At 34.9% G+C, this 22,793-nt stretch overlaps 1 protein-coding gene across 1 annotated transcript in view; it reads left to right on the top strand.

Annotated features, from left to right (window-relative positions):
- The window catches only part of LOC141288079 (GPI ethanolamine phosphate transferase 2-like), a 222,035-nt gene that overhangs the window by 146,991 nt on the left and 52,251 nt on the right, over positions 1 to 22,793 (top strand). Inside the window, exon 9 of the mRNA XM_073820194.1 lies at positions 7,226 to 7,632. Within this exon, the coding sequence (XP_073676295.1) occupies positions 7,226 to 7,632 (407 nt within the window). The remainder of the gene's footprint in view (positions 1 to 7,225; positions 7,633 to 22,793) is intronic.

The raw sequence follows: 22,793 nt of genomic DNA, 5'->3' as shown, positions 1-22,793 counted from the left end.
TGTTCAGGACAAACAAGGACTCTATCACTAAAAAATAAATAAATAATTCGGGTAATAACAGTATTAAGAATCAAGCCTATGTAAACTTTTTTGAACGGGGTCATTTTTATAAATTCAACTATTATTTTATCTTGTGGACTATACGTAAACGTCTTTTATGTGAAATATCTTCAGGTCAGTACTAAATAAAAAATAACATGCATTTTGTACGCTCCCTCTTATTTTGGTAAAATAATTAACATTTTGCAGATTCTGCAATGTGTATGTAAACTTTAGACCTCAACTGTACATGACATTTTATTATATTGTTAGTGTAGAGATGTATTAAAGGTGGCCTGTTATGCCCCTTTTTACAATATGTAATATAAATCTTAGGTGTCCCCAGAATCTGTCTGTGACGTTTCAGAATACAAAATACCACACAGATCATTCATTATATAATTTTGAAAATGCCTATTTTGAGTGGAAGCAGAAACCCACTGTTTTCATGTCACAAGGCATGTGAGTACTAAACTAAGTTCTCTTTCATGTCTTATTGTGCTTAAACTGTTAAATACACACAAGTTACAAAAACAGTCAGTTATGTCTGCGAAGGTAAACTGCTGGCAAAGAAATCATGTCTATATTACATCTGTGTGGCAGCCGTGTAATATACAGTAAATAAATCAATAAACCCACTGCTTTCTTGTCTCCTCTGAGGCTGGGACTCTAAATAGTGTTCTGTGCTCATCTGTGCAGCCAATGACAGAACAGTTAGCATGCTTTGCTTGAACTTTTGCCATGGCATTAAAAATGGTACACCGTTGTCGCTTGCGAAAACAAAATGGCAGCGCTGTGAGTGTTAATAAGATACTTTCTACATCACAGGGGGAGCGAAATCTGAGTGGCTTGTTTTTTCACATGCTTGCAGAGAAAGGCTTACCAAAACAAAGTTACTGGGTTGTAATTTTTCAAGTTTTCTGGATTCTGCACCGGGAACACGCTTATAGCACTTAAAACTTGTATTAAAGGATTGAGGGTAAATATATTTACGATACTGTTTTTCATTGGTTACCATGATCTAATTGTGTGATACTATAGGTGGCCATAGGGGTGTGGCCATCCTTTTAGAAGTTAGGGGGACAGAAATGTAATTATATAGGCAACTTAAATTTTTCTCTTATTTCTTGCTTTTAATTGGCTAAGAAATCAGAAATCTTTTAGAAAGAAATCCTTTTTCATTGTTTTGTTTAATCTTTTTCAACTCATCTTTTAGGAAAAATAATAAAACTCCTTGGAGCATGATATATTTACTGGAAAAGTAACACTGAATGAGATATTATGAAGCTGTTTTATTTTAGATTTATTAGCTTGTGTGTGTGTGTGTGTGTGTGTGTGTGTGTGTGTGTGTGTGTGTGTGTGTGTGTGTGTGTGTGTGTGTGTGTGTGTGTGTGTGTGTGTGTGTGTGTGTTATTGCACTGGCAGATATTGTTACTTTATTTAAATCTGATTACACTTAGTGAAAAAATCTGCCACTGCAGTATGACTAAATACACCCGAACAACCATAATTCAGTGATCTAGCATCCACCCACAATGCTGTAACATCATGCAAACACCACTCACATTTTGTTCACAGAAATATAGGTGAATAATAATACTTTCGCCCCATGCGGCTGCGGTTAGAAGAAAAGAAAATTTGTTTCGGAGGCAAAAGATTGTGATTACATTTTGACAAAAGATGATGAAAACAAACATTTGTGTCTTCAGAATAACAGGCATTCGTAATGAGACCAGAAATGTGAATTAAGATGGGTTGGTTTTGACCACATGCCATTGCTCACGATTGTGACTCTGAAGAAATCAGCCAGTGGTCTGATTCCCTAGAGAAACCTATATGTGTGCATGTGGCTGTTAGCACTTTCCCTTTGAGTCAATACTGCTCTGCTCCCAGCAGCCCTGCACTTACACACTGGGAAACAGTCACAACATGCTCTCTCACCTCTGTCTGTGTGTGTGTGTGTGTTTGTGTTTCCTCAGGGCTCTACACATCAAAGTGGTGTCTGTAGAGTTGTTTTACAGTGTTGGACACTGGTGACTTTGGTGTCAGCAGCGTTTTACTGTCATACGCTGTCAGATGTTTCGGTTATTTTTGGTTTTTGCCCTTTTCAACTTTCACCGCTTCACCTTTTCCACTCCATTTCTCTCTCTATGCTTCACATCAAACTGCTTGTATTGATTTTTTGTGTTTATGTGCAAACTTTTGCCTGTATGGAAGATTTTATTTTGGGGTGCACTATGTCTTTTATACTGTATCCAAATCTAGTGAGCATGTGAGCAAAAGATACATTTTGAGCTTTCTATGCATCAAAGAATCCTGGAAAAAGAAATTCAGCATTGTGTTTCACAAAAATATTAAGCAGCACAACTGTGTTCAACATTGTAATGATAATAAGTTATTTTTAAAATTAGCATATTAAAATTAGCATATTAGACTGATTTCTGAAGGATCATGTGATACTGAAGACTGGAGTAATGATGCTGAAATAATAATAAAATAATAATAAAAAAAACTTTTTATTCCAGTACAGTTTCCAACTCAAGTCAATCTTAGAAGCTCAATGGAAAAAAGATTAAAGTCGTAATATTTTGAGAATAAAGTCAAAATACTACGAGAGTAAAGTCAAAATACTATAAAAATAGTCAAAATATTTCATGAATAAAGTCGAAATACTACGAGAATAAAGTCGAAATACTTCGAGAATAAAGTCAAAATACTATGAGAATAAAGTCGAAATACTATGAGAATAAAGTCTAAATAATATGAGAATAAAGTCGAAAAACTAAGAGAATAAAGTCGAAATACTACAAGAATAAAGTCGAAATACTTCACGAATAAAGTCGAAATACTTTGCGAATAAAGTCAAAATATTTTGAGAATAATGTTGAAATTACAGGAATAAAGTCAAAATACTGAGAATAAATACTACAAGAATAAAGTCAAAATATTTTGAGAATAAAGTTGTAATATTTCGAGAATAAAATCGTAATATTTCGAGAATAAAGTCGAAATACTATGAGAATAAAGTAGAAATACTTCACGAATAAAGTCGAAATGCTTCGAGAATAAAGTCGAAATGCTTCGAGAATAAAGTCGAAATACTTCCTGAATAAAGTCGAAATACTTTGCGAATAAAGTCGGAATACTTTGCGAATAAAGTTGGAATACTTCGTGAAAAAAGTCGAAATACTACCAGAATAAAGTTGAAATACTTCAAAAATAAAGTTGAAATACTATGAGAATAAATACTACAAGAATAAAATCAAAATATTTTGAGAATAAATTTAAAACACTACAAAAAAAGTCAAAATACTTTGTGAATAAAGTCAAAATACTTTTGTGAATAAAGTTGAAATACTTTTGCAAATAAAGACAAAATACTTTGCTAATAAAGTCTTAATATTTTGTGAATAAAGTTGAAATATTTTGTGAATAAAGTCTAAATATTTTGGGAATAAAGTCGAAATATTTTGTGAATAAAGTCTAAATATTTTGTGAATAAAGTTGAAATATTTTGGGAATAAAGTCTAAATATTTTGGGAATAAAGTCGAAATACTTTGTGAATAAAGTTGAAATATTTCGAGAATAAAGTCGACATACATCAGGAATAAAGTCGAAATATTTTGAGAATAATATTGAAATTACAAGAATAAAGTCAAAATACTATGAGAATAAATACTGCAAGAATAAAGTCAAAATATTTTGAGAATAAAGTCGAAACACTACAAGAAAAAAGTCGAAATACTACAAAAATAAAGTTGAAATACTACAAGAATAAAGTCAAAATATTTCGAGAATAAATTCAAAATACTTTGCAAATAAAGTCGAAATACTTTGCGAGTAAAGTCTAAATATTTTACGAATAAAGTCTAAACACTTTGCGAATAAAGTCTAAACACTTTTGCGAATAAAGTTGAAATACTTTGCGAATAAAGTCGAAATACTTTGCGAATAAAGTCTAAATACTTTGCGAATAAAGCCGGAATATTTTGTGAATAAAGACAAAATATTCCGGGAATAAAGTCGAAATACTTTGCGAATAAAGTCTAAATACTTTGCGAATAAAGTTGGAATACTTCGTGAAAAAAGTCGAAATACTACCAGAATAAAGTTGAAATACTTCAAGAATAAAGTTGAAATACTATGAGAATAAATACTACAAGAATAAAGTCAAAATATTTTGAGAATAAATTTGAAACACTACAAAAAAAGTCAAAATACTTTGTGAATAAAGTCGAAAATACTTTGCGAATAAAGTCAAAATACTTTTGTGAATAAAGTTGAAATACTTTTGCAAATAAAGACAAAATACTTTTGCGAATAAAGTTGAAATACTTTGCGAATAAAGTCAAAATACTTTGCTAATAAAGTCTTAATATTTTGTAAATAAAGTTGAAATATTTTGTGAATAAAGTCTAAATATTTTGGGAATAAAGTCGAAATACTTTGTGAATAAAGTTGAAATACTTTTGCGAATAAAGTTGAAATACTTTGCGAATAAAGTCAAAATACTTTGCGAATAAAGTCGAAAATACTTTGCGAATAAAGTCAAAATACTTTTGTGAATAAAGTTGAAATACTTTACAAATTAAGTCAAAATACTTTGCGAATAAAGTTGAAATACTTTGCGAATAAAGTCGAAATACTTTGCGAATAAAGTCGAAATATTGCGAGAATGAGGTTGAAATTATGAGAATAAAGTCGAAATACTACGAAAATAAAATCGTAATATTTCGAGAATAAAGTCGAAATACTACGAGAATAAAGTCGACATACATCAAGAATAAAGTCGAAATATTTTGAGAATAATATTGAAATTACAAGAATAAAGTCAAAATACTATGAGAATAAATACTGCAAGAATAAAGTCAAAATATTTTGAGGATAAAGTCGAAACACTACAAGAAAAAAGTCGAAATACTACAAAAATAAAGTTGAAATACTACAAGAATAAAGTCAAAATATTTCGAGAATAAATTCAAAATACTTTGCAAATAAAGTCGAAATACTTTGCGAGTAAAGTCTAAATATTTTACGAATAAAGTCTAAACACTTTGCGAATAAAGTCTAAACACTTTTGCGAATAAAGTTGAAATACTTTGCGAATAAAGTCGAAATACTTTGCGAATAAAGTCTAAATACTTTGCGAATAAAGTTGGAATACTTCGTGAAAAAAGTCGAAATACTACCAGAATAAAGTTGAAATACTTCAAGAATAAAGTTGAAATACTTTGCGAATAAAGTTGGAATACTTCGTGAAAAAAGTCGAAATACTACCAGAATAAAGTTGAAATACTTCAAGAATAAAGTTGAAATACTATGAGAATAAATACTACAAGAATAAAGTCAAAATATTTTGAGAATAAATTTGAAACACTACAAAAAAAGTCAAAATACTTTGTGAATAAAGTCGAAAATACTTTGCGAATAAAGTCAAAATACTTTTGTGAATAAAGTTGAAATACTTTTGCAAATAAAGACAAAATACTTTTGCGAATAAAGTTGAAATACTTTGCGAATAAAGTCAAAATACTTTGCTAATAAAGTTTTAATATTTTGTGAATAAAGTTGAAATATTTTGTGAATAAAGTCTAGATATTTTGTGAATAAAGTCGAAATACTTTGTGAATAAAGTTGAAATACTTTTGCGAATAAAGTTGAAATACTTTGCGAATAAAGTCAAAATACTTTGCGAATAAAGTCGAAAATACTTTGCGAATAAAGTCAAAATACTTTTGTGAATAAAGTTGAAATACTTTGCGAATAAAGTTGAAATACTTTGCGAATAAAGTCGAAATACTTTGCGAATAAAGTCGAAATATTGCGAGAATGAGGTTGAAATTATGAGAATAAAGTCGAAATACTACGAAAATAAAATCGTAATATTTCGAGAATAAAGTCGAAATACTACGAGAATAAAGTCGACATACATCAAGAATAAAGTCGAAATATTTTGAGAATAATATTGAAATTACAAGAATAAAGTCAAAATACTATGAGAATAAATACTGCAAGAATAAAGTCAAAATATTTTGCGAGTAAAGTCTAAATATTTTACGAATAAAGTCTAAACACTTTGCAAATAAAGTCTAAACACTTTTGCGAATAAAGTCGAAATACTTTGCAAATAAAGTCGAAATACTTCGCGAATAAAGTCGAAATACTTTGCGAATAAAGTCGGAATATTTTGTGAATAAGGACAAAATATTCCGGGAATAAAGTCAAAATACTTTGCGAATAAAGTCTAAATACTTTGCTAATAAAGTCTTAATATTTTGTGAATAAAGTTGAAATATTTTGTGAATAAAGTCTAAATATTTTGGGAATAAAGTTGAAATACTTTGCGAATAAAGACAAAATATTTTGGGAATAAAGACAAAATATAAATTTTTATGTTTCACCGTAGCACTAAAACGCCATCGTATTAAACATATATGTGACCCTGGACCGCAAAACCAGTCATAAGTGTAAATTTGTAAAGAATTGAGATTCGCACGTCGTCTGAAAGCTGAGTAAATAAGCTTTCCATTGATATATTGTTTGTTAAAATAGGACAATGTTTGTCTTAGATACAACTATTTGAAAACCTGGAACCTGAGGGTGCAAAAAAATCTAAATATTGAGAAAATCGCCTTAAAAGTTGTCCAAATGAAGTTCTTAGCAATGCATATTACTAATCAAAAATCAAGTTTTTATATATCTATGGTAGAAAATTTACAAAATATCTTCATGGAACATGATCTTTACTTAATATGCTAATGATTTTTGGCATAAAAGAAAAATCGATAATTTTGACCCATACAATGTATTTTTGGCTATTGCTACAAATATACCCATGATACTTAAGACTGGTTTTCTGGTCCAGGGTCACATATTTTATTCAGTACTAAAAATTATTATCCAAACTAGTTCAGTTAGTAATTTATGTATGTTTTTTGCTGTGTATTTTCATGCTTATTACTGTTTCACCTCAGCAAACTGTACTGGAATCAACTGTTTTCTTTTATATAGAGAGTTTCTATCTGTGTAAAGCTCCAAATCACTCACTTATCAGGCTCTATTTCAGTTAGTATGCTGCCTTAGAAGGTTGTTGCCTATGTAGGGAGCAGTAAACAGTGAGACAGCTCATTAGGTTTGAAACAAGGCTAATATGTAACCTCTTACTCTCTCTTCTTCTCATTCTAGGGTTCTGACTGGACTCTGTCAGAGTTGGATGCTCTGCTGCTGGTCGGTACAGTGGGTCACACTCTCAGTTTGGGTTCCAGCAGCTTCATAGAGGAGGAACACCAGACTTGGTACTTCCTGCTCAACACACTGTGCCTGGCCATCTTCCAGGATGTCTGCAGGAAGTACTTCAGGGAACAGAGGCGTCGAGGTGAGGAAGAGGACGAGGGGCCTTTGCTTCCTTCCAGTGCAGAGGAAGGACCATCATTCTCCCCAGCAGCGGAGCTAGGAATAAGTCCGGGCTCGGAGAAATGGCTGGCGCTGGCGACACCGCCGCTGACCTTGACCTGTTGTCGCCTCCTGAGGTCACTGAACCAGACTGGAGTGCAGTGGGCGCACCTGCCTGACTTTGGACACTGGCTTAACAGGTAAGAGGACAATGACATCACGTTCGGTTTTGGGTCTTTATGTGGATCCTGTTGTCTAGCTATTAATATGCCAAAATATATGATTATTTATTATTTATATTAGGTAATATTTTAATTCAATTTGGTTTAAGCGAGCTAAATCAGAATTGTGAGATAGAAACTCATAATTCTGAGAACATGTGTCTTTTTTCCCCCTCAGAATTGTTTATATCATGCAATACTGAGAAAAAAAATCTGATACAAACTTACATTTGTGAGAAAAAAGTCAAAATTGTGTTTTTATCTCGCAATTCTGACTTTATTTCTTAAAATTGTGAGTTTATTTCCCACTATTATGAGTTTATATCATGCAATTCTGTAAAAAAAAAAAAGTCAAAATTGTGAGATAGTTGAATTTATGATAAAAAAAAGTCAAAATTGTGAGTTTTTATCCTGCAATTCTGACTTAATTTTTCACAACTGCACGTTTATATCCCACTATTCTGACTTTATAACTTACTTTATAAATTACAAGTTTATATCATGCAATTCTGAGTAAAAAACGTCAGAATTGAGAAGTCAGAATTGCGAGAACAAGGTCAGAATTGCATTTTTATGTGACAATTCTGACTTTATTTCTCGCAATTGCGAGTTTATATCCTGCTATTCTGACTTTATAACTCGCACTTAAGAGTTTATATCATGCAATTTTGTAAAAAAAAGTCAGAACTTTGTCTCGCAATTGCAAGTTTATATCGCAATTCTGACTGCAATTCTCAGAATTGCAAGTTTATATCTCACAATTCTGACATTATAACTCACAATTGCAAGTTTATATCTTACAATTCTGAGAAAAAAAATGTGATTGTTTGATTGTTATATCCTACTATTCTGACTTTACAACTCACAAATACGAGTTTATATCATGCAATTCTGAGTAAAAAAAACGTCAGAATTGTGAGAAATTCAAAATTGCGAGAAAAAAGTCAGAATTGCAGTTTTATCTGGCAATTCTGACTTCATTTCTCACAATTGCAAGTTTATATCTCACAATTCGGAGAAAAAAAATTCAGTAAACGTGCAATTTAGCTTTTTTTGAAAAATAATTGCCTAAATGTGACTTTTTATCTCACATTTCTCATATTTTTCTCGCAATTCTGAGAAAAATTGTTTGAATTGTGAGATATAAACTCTTGAGTTGTGAGACATAAAGTCAGAACGGTGAGAAAAGTCACCTTTACTTTCTAAAAAAAATTATCTCATGTTAGAAAGAAAAAAAAACTGAATCGTGAGATATGTACTCATAATTCTTAGGGAAAAAAAAGTAAAAATTGCAAGATATAAACAAAAAAAAATAGTATATGTTTCTGTTTTGTAATTTTGACATTTTTTCTCAGAAATGCGTAATACGAACTTGCAATTGTGACTTTTTTTCTTAGAATTGTGAGATATAAATTTTCTCACAGTTTACCCACAATTCTTGTTTTTATCTCACAATCCTTACTTAACTTGCATATGTGAGTATATAGCACAATTCTGAGAAAAAAAGTCAGTTGCGAGTTTGTATTATGCAATTCTGTGAAAAATTTGAGATCTTTTCATATTTCATTTGACTTTATAAGTCGCAGTTGCAAGTTTATATCTCACAATTCTAAAAAGAAAAAAAAACAGTCAGAATTGTGAGATATAAACTCGCATTTGTAAGGAAGAAAAGCCAGAATTGCTTGAGTTTTTATCTTGCAATTTTGACTTTATTTCTTCTATATACTGCTATTCTGAATTTATAACTCACAATTGTAAATTTATATCATGCAATTCTGAGAAAAAAAGTCAGAATTGCGAGCTAATATTATGCAATTCTGAGAAAAAAGTGTGGAATGTAAGATGTAAACTTGCAGTTGCAAGAAAAAAGGTTTGAATTGAATTTGTATTATACAATTTCGAGAAAAAAAAAAGTCAGAATTGTGTAAATGTGATTTTTATTTATATTTTTCCCTCAGTGTATTTTCTGTTTTCTATGGAAGCCCATTTCTACTACTGAATTTTAAAAAAAAGTAATTGCAGTTTTCTCAGAATTGCGTTGATATAAAACTCACAATTCTGACTTTTCTGCTTCTGACTGAAGTCCGAATTGTGAAATATAAGTTTGTAATTCTTAGAAGTTATCAGTCTTTTTTCCCCCTCAAAATTGGACTTTATCATTAGCAATTGCTAGTTTATATCTCATAATTCTGAGAAAAAAAGTCTGCATTGCAAGAAAAAAGTCAGAATTGCAAGATATAAATTTGCATTTATGATAAAAAAAAAAGTCAGATTTGCCAGGAAATAAGTCAGAATTGCCCATTTTTATCTCTCAATTCTAACTTTATTTCTCGCAATTGTGAGTTTATATCACGCAATTCTGTTTTTTGTTTGTTTGTTTGTTTTGCAGGATATAAATTACAAGTTTAAATCCTGCTATTCTGAATTTATAATATGCAATTGTGAATTTATATCATGCAATTCTGAGAAAAAAAAGTCAGAATTGCGAGTTAGTATTACCCAGTTCTAAATAAAAAGTCTGAAATGTAAGATGTAAGGAAAAAAGTTTGAATTGAGTTAGTATTATACAATTTTGAGGAAAAAAGTCAGAATTGTGAGATGTAAATTTTTTATTTTTTTTTTATTTTGTGATTCTGACTTTTTTTCTCAGAATTGCAGATTTATATGGCACAGAAAGCTGCCTAGGGAGCAGCGTAAGTTCTCTTTCGCAGCTTAAAACACTTAATAATTGTATTTAATATCAAGCATGTCCTTCATTAGACTGCATTTTACAATAGCCACGTCTGATTTTACTGATTTTACTGATTTAGATGTTAAGTAAGACTTTTTAATCGTGTTTCATAATTGTTTCATAAAACTAAAATTCAGTGAATCGCACAGCCCTACTAACTAGAGCTTTTTTTATTTTTTAGTCATTTTTGAGGATGTGCTGCTCTGCTCTGAACCATAGTGAGACGTCTGACTGTCTGCATAGGGAGTTAATGGTGCATTCACACTGACAGCGATTAAATCACCGCAGGTTGTCGGGTCGCTGCGCTGTTGGTTGCTCGTAGGCGTTTCAACTCGACTGCGGTATTCATCCGTGGCTGGCAGTGGATCTCTGCACAACTTTGCCATATCATACGCTCTCTGTCGCTCATGTCACCAACTGTCGTTGAAAATGAATCACATCCGTTTGCGGTAACGCTGTGAATTGCTGTCATTGTGAACGGCCCATCAAGCAGCATCCTAACCGAAGTGAAACAATTTAAAACACTCAACATGGGCGGAAACAAACAAGTTTGAGTTGAGTTTGAGTCCGCCGTGGAAGATTCTCTGTGAATATTGAGTGCTCTGGTCCTGTCCTCAAACAAGACTATCATATGACTTCAGAAGACTCGGACTAAAGTCAGACAGCAGGCAATTAATGTTCACAACTTCTGAATCTCAGTCTCTTTGGTTTTATATCTGAGAGAAGGACTCTGGACTCTCTTGGGCTCATATTCACATTGCCTGCAGACTTTCTGGCTAATGAAACGATTGTTTTATGAAAAGAGGACTAATTGCTTCACTGCAAAGAAGTTTTAATGTATTCAACGCTTTTTATTAAGCATTTTAATTAGTTGCCATTTTAATAATCATTTCAGCTCTTTTCAAGATTCTTTTGTCACACCGCAGAACCGTTTAAGCATCTGTAAAACTGATTAAAAATGGTGAAACTGTAATGATGACCAAGCAATTTTACATCAATAACAGTTCTATTTGTGAACATGTTATATGTCAGCTAAACAAACGCCCTCTTGCAGTTTGTTTGATAAATATCCCCCCAACTTCCAGCGTCTAAACACACTTCACCCCGGGCGATTAGCTTTGTTCTCTCCTGTGTGTTGTGATCCGTGAGTCTGTGGAAGCGGCACACACACTTACAGACAGATGGTGCGGCGCTGGTCTGTGCCAGCGTTATTCTACCCCATTAGCCAGTATCCGACCGGTTGGCCAATCAAAAACCAGCTTGGTCTCGCACAAAGACTCTCAAGAGTAAATTTGCCAACAGTCCTGAGATGCTTTATTTCCCATTTCTTTGGCTTTCAATTTAGTAACTTTATCCCTTTGTAAATTTATAGGTTGAATTGAATAAAATAACGTTTCTGCTTAGTTTTGTTCATAAAACAGTTGCAATGGCCCATATGCGGCAGTTTAGTAGCATGTAATATGATTCCCCTAAAGTGCACTTGTAATGAGGTTTCTTGAATTGTAAATTCGTTTTAGATGACCACTGTCCACACTTTCTCTAATCTCAGCATCACATGATATGTCCGTCTGATAAATAATGCAACAAAAAATGGCTAGAGCTTTCTTGTTGTGCTCTGATTGGGTAATTTTACTCTTCTAGTGTCTGTATATTTTCAGCCAGTTTCTGCCACTAAATAAAAAATAAAAAAGGTAATTGTGACTTTTTATCTTACAATTCCGACTTTTTTTTCTTAGAATTGTGATATAAACTTGCAAGTGCACGTTATAAAGTTGCAATTCTGAGAAATAAAGTGAGAATTGCAAGATATAAACTCACAATTCTGACTTTTTTCCTCAGAATTGCGAAAGAAAATATAAAGTAAAATAAAAAAGTTTACAACACGCAATTAACGCGAGTTAAGTCGGGATTGTGAGATTTAAACTCGCAATTCTTAGAACATCTCTGGTGAAAAAAACAGCTAAAACCAGCTATTTTCAGCTTAAACCAGCTAAGACCTGGTTTTAGCTGGGGGGGGGGGGGGTTTCAGCAGGGATATCAGTCTGGTTATTATTATTTGCAATTGTGAGTTTATATCTCACAATTCTGAGAAAAAAGTCAGTATTGTGAGATATAAACTTGCAATTGTGAGAAAAAAAGTCCGCATTGTGATATTAACTTGCATTTGCAAGAAAAAAGTCATAATTGCCCATTTTTATCTCACAATTCTGACTTTTTTTTTTATAAAAAAAAAAAAATTGCAATTGCGAGTTATAAAGTTGCAATTCTGAGAAATAAAGTCAAAATTGCGAGATATAAACTTACTATTCTGATCTTTTTTTCTTAGAATTGCAATTGAGTTTATATCCCGCAATTCTGAGAAAAAAAGTCAGAATTGTTAGTTTATATTTTGCAATTCTGACTTTGACTCGCAATTGTGAGTTTATATTTTGCAATTCTGAAAAAAATTTTTTTTAGAATTGTTCGTTTATATTTTGCAATTCTGACAGGAAAGTCAGGATTGCGAGATATAAACTCGCAATTGTGATGAAAAAATAGAATTGTGATATAAACTTGTATTTTTGAGAAAAAAAAGTCAGAATTGCCTGTATTTATCTCACTATTCTGACTTTATTTCTCTCAAATTTTAGTTTATATCACACAATTCTGACTTTATAACTCACAATTGTGAGCTTATATCACAGAAATCTGACTTCATTTCCCAGATTTGCAGGTTTATATCTCACAATTCTGAAAAACATCAGAATTGCATGAAAAAGTTAGAATTGTGAGATATAAACTCACAATTCTGACTTTTTTCCTCAGAATTGCAAAAGAAAATTTAAAGTTTACCACGCGCAATTAACGCAAGTTAAGTCGGGATTGTCAGATTTAAACTCGCAATTCTTAGAACATCCCTGGTGAAAAAAACAGCTAAAACCAGCCTGGCCTGGCTGGGAGACCAGCTAAAACCAGCTACTTTTTTATCTGTTTTTTTCAGCAGGGATATCAGTCTGGTTATTATTATTTACAATTGTGAGTTTATATCTCACAATTCTGAGAAAAAAGTCAGTATTGTGAGATATAAACTTGCAATTGTGAGAAAAAAGTCCGAAATTGTGATATCAACTTGCATTTGCAAGAAAAAATTCAGAATTGCCCATTTTTATCTCACAATTCTGACTTTTTTTTTTTAGTAAAAAAAAAAAAAAAAATGCAATTGCAAGTTATAAAGTTGCAATTCTGAGAAATAAAGTCAAAATTGCGAGATATAAACTTACAATTCTGATCTTTTTTTCTTAGAATTGCAATTGAGTTTATATCCCGCAATTCTGAGAAAAAAAGTCAGAATTGTTAGTTTATATTTTGCAATTCTGACTTTGACTCGCAATTGTGAGTTTATATTTTGCAATTCTGACAGGAAAGTCAGGATTGCGAGATATAAACTCACAATTGTGATGAAAAAAATAGAATTGTGATATAAACTTGTATTTTTGAGAAAAAAAAGTCAGAATTGCCTGTATTTATCTCACTATTCTGACTTTATTTCTCTCAAATTTTAGTTTATATCACACAATTCTGACTTTATAACTCACAATTGTGAGCTTATATCACAGAAATCTGACTTCATTTCCCAGAATTGCAGGTTTATATCTCGCAATTCTGAAAAACATCAGAATTGCATGAAAAAGTTAGAATTGTGAGATATAAACTCACAATTGTGAGAAAAGAAGTCAGAATTGTGAGATATAAACTTGCAATTATGAGAAAAAAAAGTCCGAATCTTGCAATTCTGACTATTTCTCGCAGTTTTGTTTATATCAGAGAAAAAAGTCAGAATTGTTAGTTTATATCTCACAATTCTGATTTTATAACTCATAATTGTGAACTTATATCACAGAAATCTGACTTCATTCCCCAGAATTGTGCGTTTATATCTCACAATTGTGAAAAACATCAGAATTGCAAGAAAAAGTCAGAATGGCGAGATATAAACTAGCAATTGTGAGAAAAAAAATCTGAATTGTTAGTTTACATCTCACAATTCTGACTTTATAACTCACAATTGTGAGTTTATATGACAGAATTCTGATTTTATAACTAGCAATTGCGAGTTTATGTCTTTCAATTCTCAAAAAAAGTCATAATTGCGAGATATGAACTCGCATTTGCAAAAAAAAGTCAGAATTTCCTGTTTTTATTTTGCAATTCTGACTTTATTTCTCGCAACTGAGAGTTTATATCATGCAATTCTGACTTCATTTCTTAGAATTGCGAGTTTATATCTCGCAATTCTGACTTAATAACTCACAATTGTGAGTTTATATCTCAATTATATTTGTTTGCTCAATTGTCCATTTGTTTTTCCTTTTCTTTGTTTAGCCATTTTGTTCAATCTATCTTTTTGTTCTTTATTTATTTGTTTTTGTGCTTTATTTTTTCTCTTTTTCACACTAAAGCTGCATTTATTTGATTAAAAATATAGTAAAAACAGTACAATTTTGAAATATTATTGCAATTTAAAAGAACAGTTTTCTATGTAAAAATGATTTAAAATGTGATTAATTCCTGTGATACAAAGGTGAATTTTCAGCATCATTACTGCAGTCTTCAGTGTCACTGGATTCCTCAGAAATCATTCCAATATGCTAATTTTTTTGCTCAAGAAACATTATTATTGTTGTTTTCTAATAGAATTTTGTTTTTGTAACATAACACGGCGTAACAACAGTAGTGCAGATAACATTATCGTTTTTTTCTAAAACACTCTTTTAACAGCAGCTTAGAAATCAATATTAGCTTCATACATATAAACATAATACACTCATATCCAGAGAATAGAATCGGTGCTCTTTCAGTCTGTATGTGGAGTGTTTATAGAGGAGGGTCACAGAAACTACGCTCAGGCTGCCCTCGCGGGGCTTTACATTGACGCGTCTTCTAAGATGAGATCATGGATCGATAGCTCCCATCTCTTAAGTGCATCACCTGCCGTCCGCATCTAAAAAGCCTTCAATGCCACACATAAAGACTTTTCTCTGTATTTCTCTCCCTCTCTTTTGTCCACCAGCCAGCTCTGATGAAGAATAATTATTGCGGTCGTAATAAATCTCTGCGCATTCATACAGGAGAGATGGACATGTGCCAGCGTCTCTGGAGCGCTTCGGCTGGGGTTACAGGAAGGAGAGCGTGATTTCCTGTCCTTGTGGTTTGAAGCGTCTGTCGGTGGATTTCTCATTACATATATGGAGCTTATAATTATACGTGCTGTAATGAATCTCAGCATAGACGGCTTTTATTATGATTATGTTTAAAGCACACAGCATGAGAGCGAGTGAACTGATGCGGGAACAGTCTGAGATAATTGAATTGAGTTTAAAAGAATAGTTGATCTTTGCAAACCTGATTAATTATTACTTTCTTTAGTGAAATGCTTAAGAAGACATTTTGCAGAATGATAAAGCTGCTCTTTCCCATACTTTATTATATTACATTTCACCTTTTTAATAAACTACAGTTAAAGTCAAAAGTTTACATACACCTTGCAGAATTTGCTAAATGTTTTGGTTACTCTGCCAAAATAAGAGGGATCATACAAAATGCTTGTTATATTTTATTTAATACTGACTTGAATAAGATATTTCACGTAAAACTCATATGCAACTATTACAGAAGGTTCAAATGCTTACTGATGCTTCAGAAGGAAACATGATGCATTAAGAGCCTTTTTGAATTTGAAAATTGGGTTAAATTTTACTTATTTTGTCTTTTGGGAAACATATAAGTATCTTCTGTAGCTTCTGAAGGGCAGTACTAAATGAAAAAAAAAAGATTTTTAGGAAAAATGAAAAAAAAAATACACATCTTCATTCTGTTCAAAAGTTTTCACCCCCAGCTCCTAATGCATGTGTTTCCTTCTGGAGCATCAATGAGTTTTGGAACCTTCTGTAATAGTTGCATATGCAGTTGTCCTCAATGTGAAAAGATCTCAAAATCATACAGTCATTGTTGGAAAGGGTTCAAATACGCAAAAATGCTGAAAAAACAAATTTGTGTGACCTAAAGGTTTTTTCGGAAGGACAGCGGAGAGTTTAACTGTTCAGGACAAACAAGGGACTCATGAACAACTATCACTAAACAAAAAACAGCTGTGGATCATTCAGGTAACAACATAGTATTAAGAATCAAGTGTATGTAAACTTTTGAAAGGGGTCATTTTTATAAATTCAACTATTATTTTCTCTTGTGGACTATATGTAAACATCTTTTGTGTATAATATTCCTCTTATTTTGGTCAAATAATTAACATTTTGCAGATTCTGCAAGGTGTATGTAAATGTATTCCAGAAAGTACGGCGTTTGTGTAAGTTTAACTTTGTTTTTATTGATTTGAAATTTGGAATATTGAGAGAAAAGTTTTGAGTCGTGTTTTTAATTTTGAACACTTTGATCTTGTTATTCCGGTTGGATTTTTTTTAGATGTGTGTTTCTGTGTTTGGGATTTGGCGGCGCGTATTATTGTTTTAGTTTGCACTAATTAATATTTCATTACCCGGCTGAAACGGGCCCTACGGGAAGAATCTGCATTATCTCTGCGAGAAACGCTCGCTCCTCTTCCCTTCCGCTTAGATCTGTTACTAATGCAAATAGAGCACAGCTGTGAACAACACTTCATCCGAAGGTTATAAATGATAGTTTGCCATGCTTTTACTGAGAGTTATATACCATCTAGAGTGCCGTTCAGAAGTTTGGGATCAGTAAAAATGCTTTTATGCGGCAAGGACGCACTAAATTGATCAAAAGTGAGAGTGGAGACGTTTATGATGTTACTAAAGATTTCAAATAAATGCTGTTCTTTTGAACTTTCTATTCAATAAAGAATCATAAAAATCTGTTTTCACAAAAATATTAACCGTTTTCAACACTTATAGTAAAAAGAAATGTTTCTTGAGCAGCAAATCATCACATTAGAATGATTTCTAAAGGATAAAGTGACTGAAGACTGAAGTAATGATGATGAAAAATCAGCTTTGCATCACAGGAATAAATAGTTTTGAAGTTTATTCAAATAGAAAACTGTTATTTAGATTTGTAATGATATTTCACATTATTACTGTTTGTACTGTATTTTTGATTGAATAAATCCAGCCTTAGTGAGCATAAAAGCAAGCAAGTAAACATTAAAAGCGGCCAACTCCAGAATTTTAAATGGTAGTTTGGTTCACATTTCTGAGATCTTTATTGGTTCTTTTTGATTTGATATTACCTCTAAATTCCCCACAGATAATTTATTGTCAGTGTTAATTTTGACAGCAAATTTTGATTTAGTCTTAGTCATAGTTTTAGTCATATTTTAGTCTTCTAAATTGTTTTAGTTTTAGTCTAGTTTCAGTCCACTAAATTTCATGAGATTTTAGTCAGCTAAAATCAAATGGGTTTAGTTACAGTGTAATGCATTAACCATGAACCATTTCTCTAAACTTTTTAACTCATTATATAGGTTTGATATTATGGTTTTATCATGATAGACAGATTTAACTCCTGTGACACAACGTGCCTTTATATTAAAATTAAATGAAACCACTTCTCATAAAGAAACAAGAACATGGTCTTCTTTTCCATGACTACTAAATAGGCTAATTATGCCTTTTTTTATAACAACAGGTTTACTACTGTCAGGGTTTGCGTGCTGGACTGACGAGACGGGACACGAGATAACAAACAAAAGTGCTATTTAATGTAAATCTTCAAGTGTGACAAGCAGAACAGGCAGGAACATCCACACACGTAAAACATCTAAACAATATAAAGACCGACAGCGTGCTAAGGACAGAGACAGACTTATAAATGGTGATAATGGGTAAAACACAGGTGACACAGATGACTAATAATAACACACAGGTGACGGGGATGAGGGCTGATGAGGGCAAAACCAACTAAGACAAAATGACAGGGGAAGACAAGATGAACAGACAGGACTGTGACATTACACCCCCCTCCGAAAAGGCGCGTCCTCACGCCGTGGGAAACAACAAAAAAAAGAAGAGGGGCGAAAAAACAGAGTCCATGAGGGAGGAGGCTTTGGCGGAGGACGGCACCCCTGGAGGGGGACAATAAACAGCGTCCAAGGGGGCGAAGAAGGTGGGAGGAGCCAGGGAGGAAACAGGAGGGACCCGGAGCACGAGGCACAGAGCAAGACCCAGGCCACAGCCATGAAGATCCACCGTGGAGCCGACGGAGGGAGGAGCCATGGTGGAGGACGGGCTGACGACTCCAGGGGTCCGACCGACAGAAGCAGAGCAGGTGGAGGATGGGCCAGAGGTGGAGACGGAGAGCCAAAGATCCTGGGCGACACCTAGGATCCGGAGGGCCAAGGCGGAGCCAGAGGCTCTGGCGACCACGGCGGAGGCGGAGATCCGGAGGGCCGCGGTGGAGCCGGAGCGACAGAGGACTGAGGTGGAGCCGGGGGAGGGAGGAGCCCAACGGAGCCGATGGGACGGAGCGATGAGGCATAGCCAGAGGAGTAGAGTCCGTAGGCGATGGCGGGACGACAACCGACCAAGGCGGGGCCGGAGGGACAAGGAAGCCCGGTGGAGCTGGTGGGCCGACGGGCGACGCTGAAGATGAGGGAGCTGAGAGCCATGGTGGAGCCGCAGGGTCGGAGGGCCGAGGCGGAGTTTTGGACTCTGAGGCTGGAGGTGGAGATGAGTGATCCTCCAGCCGAGACGCCGATGGAAGCTGGCAGACCTGCGGCGAGCCCACTGCACAGATGGAGGACTGAGGGTGAGCAGGGGGACTGACAGGTGACAGCGGGGTTTCTGGAAGGCTGGATGGAACCAGCAGAGATTCAGGATGGCTGGACGGAACCAGCGGAGACTCAGGATGGCTGGACAGAACCAGCGGAGATTCAGGATGGCTGGACAGAACCAGCGGAGATTCAGGGCGGCTGGACGGAACCAGCGGAGATTCAGGGCGGCTGAACAGAACCAGCGGAGATTCAGGACGGCTGGACGGAACCAGCGGAGATTCAGGATGGCTGGACAGAACCAGCGGAGATCCAGGCATAGGAAGAAGAGGGCGGGTGGGTGGGAAGTTCAGGCAGGCCAGTGTTTCTGTGAAAAAGTCTATTAAGTCCCCAGAGTGTAGCTCATGCTCACCCCCAGTGGTGGTGCAGTGGGCAGGGCTCTCTACCGCCCTCTCTTGCTCCACGCAGCACTCCACCGTCGCAGATGTAGAGGTCGGCTCACGCTCTTGGTTGGAGGTTTTGAACCCATTGGCACTCCATATTGTGGTCGCTCCGGGCTCAGGCTCTCCGTCCACGGTGAATGCGGGCTCATACTCTGCATGTCGGGGTGATGTTTGGCTGGGCTCTGGGTCTGGAGTGGGGCTGACGTCCTTCTCGATGATGTCCACAGTCCATGACGATCCACAGGACGCCAGCACCCACTCAACGTAATCGGCGATACTCTCTCGAGGACCTTCCCTGGACAGCTGCGCTTTCGTGGCGATGTTTAGTCCTGCACGGTAGAACGTGCACAGGCAGCTGTCCGGGTAATGCGTCTGTGGCGCGAGGAACACAAAGTCTCTTGTGTGGTCCTCGAGAGAGCGGTTCCCCTGCTCCAGGAGGATGATGTAGACGGTAGGGATATCCATGAAGGGAAAAAAAAAAAAACTAAACTCAGAACAAACCGGAAAATAAAGCAGGGAAACACGCCATGAAACACGCCGTGAAACTGTTTTGGGTCGGTCTTTCTGTCAGGGTTTGCGTGCTGGACTGACGAGACGGGACACGAGATAACAAACAAAAGTGCTATTTAATGTGTGACAAGCAGAACAGGCAGGAACATCCACACACGTAAAACATCTAAACAATATAAAGACCGACAGCGTGCTAAGGACAGAGACAGACTTATAAATGGTGATAATGGGTAAAACACAGGTGACACAGATGACCAATAATAACACACAGGTGACGGGGATGAGGGCTGATGAGGGCAAAACCAACTAAGACAAAATGACAGGGGAAGACAAGATGAACAGACAGGACTGTGACAACTACATTCTTCATTCTTTCAAACTAAGATTTAGATTAAATCTTTATAAGGGCTAAAAGTGATTCTGTCAAGAGCAAGTGATTTTCTGTCTTTCTTTTGTTGCTTGATTAAAGCTCTAGCTGCTTTTAATATGCAGTTTGTTGAATCTGCTGTTTTGAATCAGCAACATTTTACTCTCACTACTGTGATGCATGTGCTCTGTGTAAAGTTATAATGCAGCGACACAGTACAGTACTTACCACACAAGTTTAGATGCTTGTCAGTGATACTGAGGATCTGTAAATCATTCACCATCATCAGCGCAGTCATCTCTCCGTTTATGTGGTAACTGTTAACGATCGCAACTATTGCGTAACAGTCGGTGTTATGTTGGAATTGACCTATTTTTCAGTGGTCTTTTGCAAACACCAGATTTATATAAGAAGGAGGAAATGGTGGTGTTTGAGACTCATGGTATGTCATGTCCATGTACTGAACTGTTATTATTCAACTATGCCAAGGTATATACAGTTTTCCATTCTATGGCACCTTTAAACTTCTGATATCGGCTTTTCTGACTGCACATATCCGAGGCACGTGCACTGAAAGTGTTTGTCATGCAGCATTTGAGTACTAAACTAAGTTCTCTTTCATGTCTAATTGCGCTTAAACTGTCAAATACACACAATTTTATGTTAAAACCACACATGAGTTACAAAAACAGTCGGTTATGTCTGTGAAAGGTAAACAAGTGGGAAAGAAATCGCATGTTTATATTAGACCTGTGTGGCAGCAGCACAATATACAGTGAATAAATCCACTGCTGTCTTGTCTCCTCTGAGTCTGGGACTCTAAATAGTGATCCGTGCAGCCAACGATAGGTGGAAATGTGCAGATTAAGGGTAATATTATAATAAGATCCTCTTTCTACATCATGGGACAAGCGAAATCTGAGCATCCTGTTTTTTCGCAAGCTTTGCAGAGAAACGCTTACCAAAACAAAGTTACTGGGTTGTCCTTTTTCACGTTTTCTGGGTTGGTAGATGCACCAGGGATTTGTTTATAGCACTTAAACATGGAAAAAGTCCTATTTTCATACTGTATGTCCCCATTGAAAGCAGCAGCTTCAGTCTTGCTTTTCTCTGCAGAAGGGCTGTAGTGAAGCGTCACAAACTCGTCTTTCGTTGTGCAAAGGGCTGTTTTATTATTCACCCAAAAAGCATGCTTGAATGCACACTTGGAAAATAGAAAGCCAGAAATGGCATACAATCAGTGCACCGGATCTGAGAACTCTTATCATTTGACGGCAAAAATGAATATTTAAAGTATCTGATTTGCACAAAAACAATTTGGCTTGCTTTTTATAAAAGACCTTAATAGTCGGACTTCATAATTCATAGGACACAGTTGACACTTGAGCCGAACTTTAGACTCCGGAACGGTTGCACAAATAAAGTAATTATCCTCTCATTCGCCCGCTCGGTTCATTTGCTCAGATTGACAGGTCTGTTATTGTCCTGCGCTGACCCTCTCTGGTATTATCCGGCTTTGCTCTGACAGAACACAGCTTTCTCATTTCTGCGATATGTCAGTGTTATTGTTTGAAGAGGCTAATTGGATGGGCGTTGCATTGCGTAATATTCATTCAGAAGTTGTGCTGAGTAAACGTTTGCTGTCGTAAATGAGACGAGGTTTATGTCTGAATTGACAGGTCTGGACGCTGGTTTACGTATGCCGTTGTGGTCAACAAAGTCTGAATGTTTAGGGTTTTTGTGTGTGTTTATGCATTATAGGGTCGCGTATGTGTGCCGTCTGAGAATATGCTGCTTCTAATGTCTATGGAAAAGAGAAATGAGCAGAATAAATGGATTGGGAATGAGAGTCTAATCATGTCTCGGAAAGCAGACGGGCTTGAGAGTGAACATCGTGTCCTCGTGTGGGTCGTGTGTGAACGTGTGTTGGTGGTTTCGGTGACTGAAAGGTACATGATGGGATGGTTACACACACTTATTCCAAAACATAGACAGCTGCCTTTTATCTTTTCATTTAAATCTTTTAATTCAGCAAGGATGCATTAAATTGAGCAGTAAGTTTAAAGGCAAGCTTAAAATTGTAAAACTTAAACTATAAAAATATAAATTGAGTCTAAATAAAAATCTTTAAAAATTACAAAAGCCCATTTTTAAAAATATATAATAATATTTTAATTTAGCAGGGATGCGTTAAGTTGATCAGTAAGTTTAAAGATGAATTTATAATTACTAAAACTGAAATAAAAATATATTAAAGCAATATTTTAATATGTAAGAAAAACATAAAAATAAAAATAAATTGACAAACACACAGAACAAAATAAGTAAAAACTAAAACTTGAGTGTAAATAAAAATCTTTGACA

The sequence above is a fragment of the Garra rufa genome, chromosome 16 (assembly GCF_049309525.1).
Source record: "Garra rufa chromosome 16, GarRuf1.0, whole genome shotgun sequence".
NCBI lineage: Eukaryota > Metazoa > Chordata > Actinopteri > Cypriniformes > Cyprinidae > Garra > Garra rufa.
This window is presented reverse-complemented; position numbering and strand designations above follow the sequence as displayed.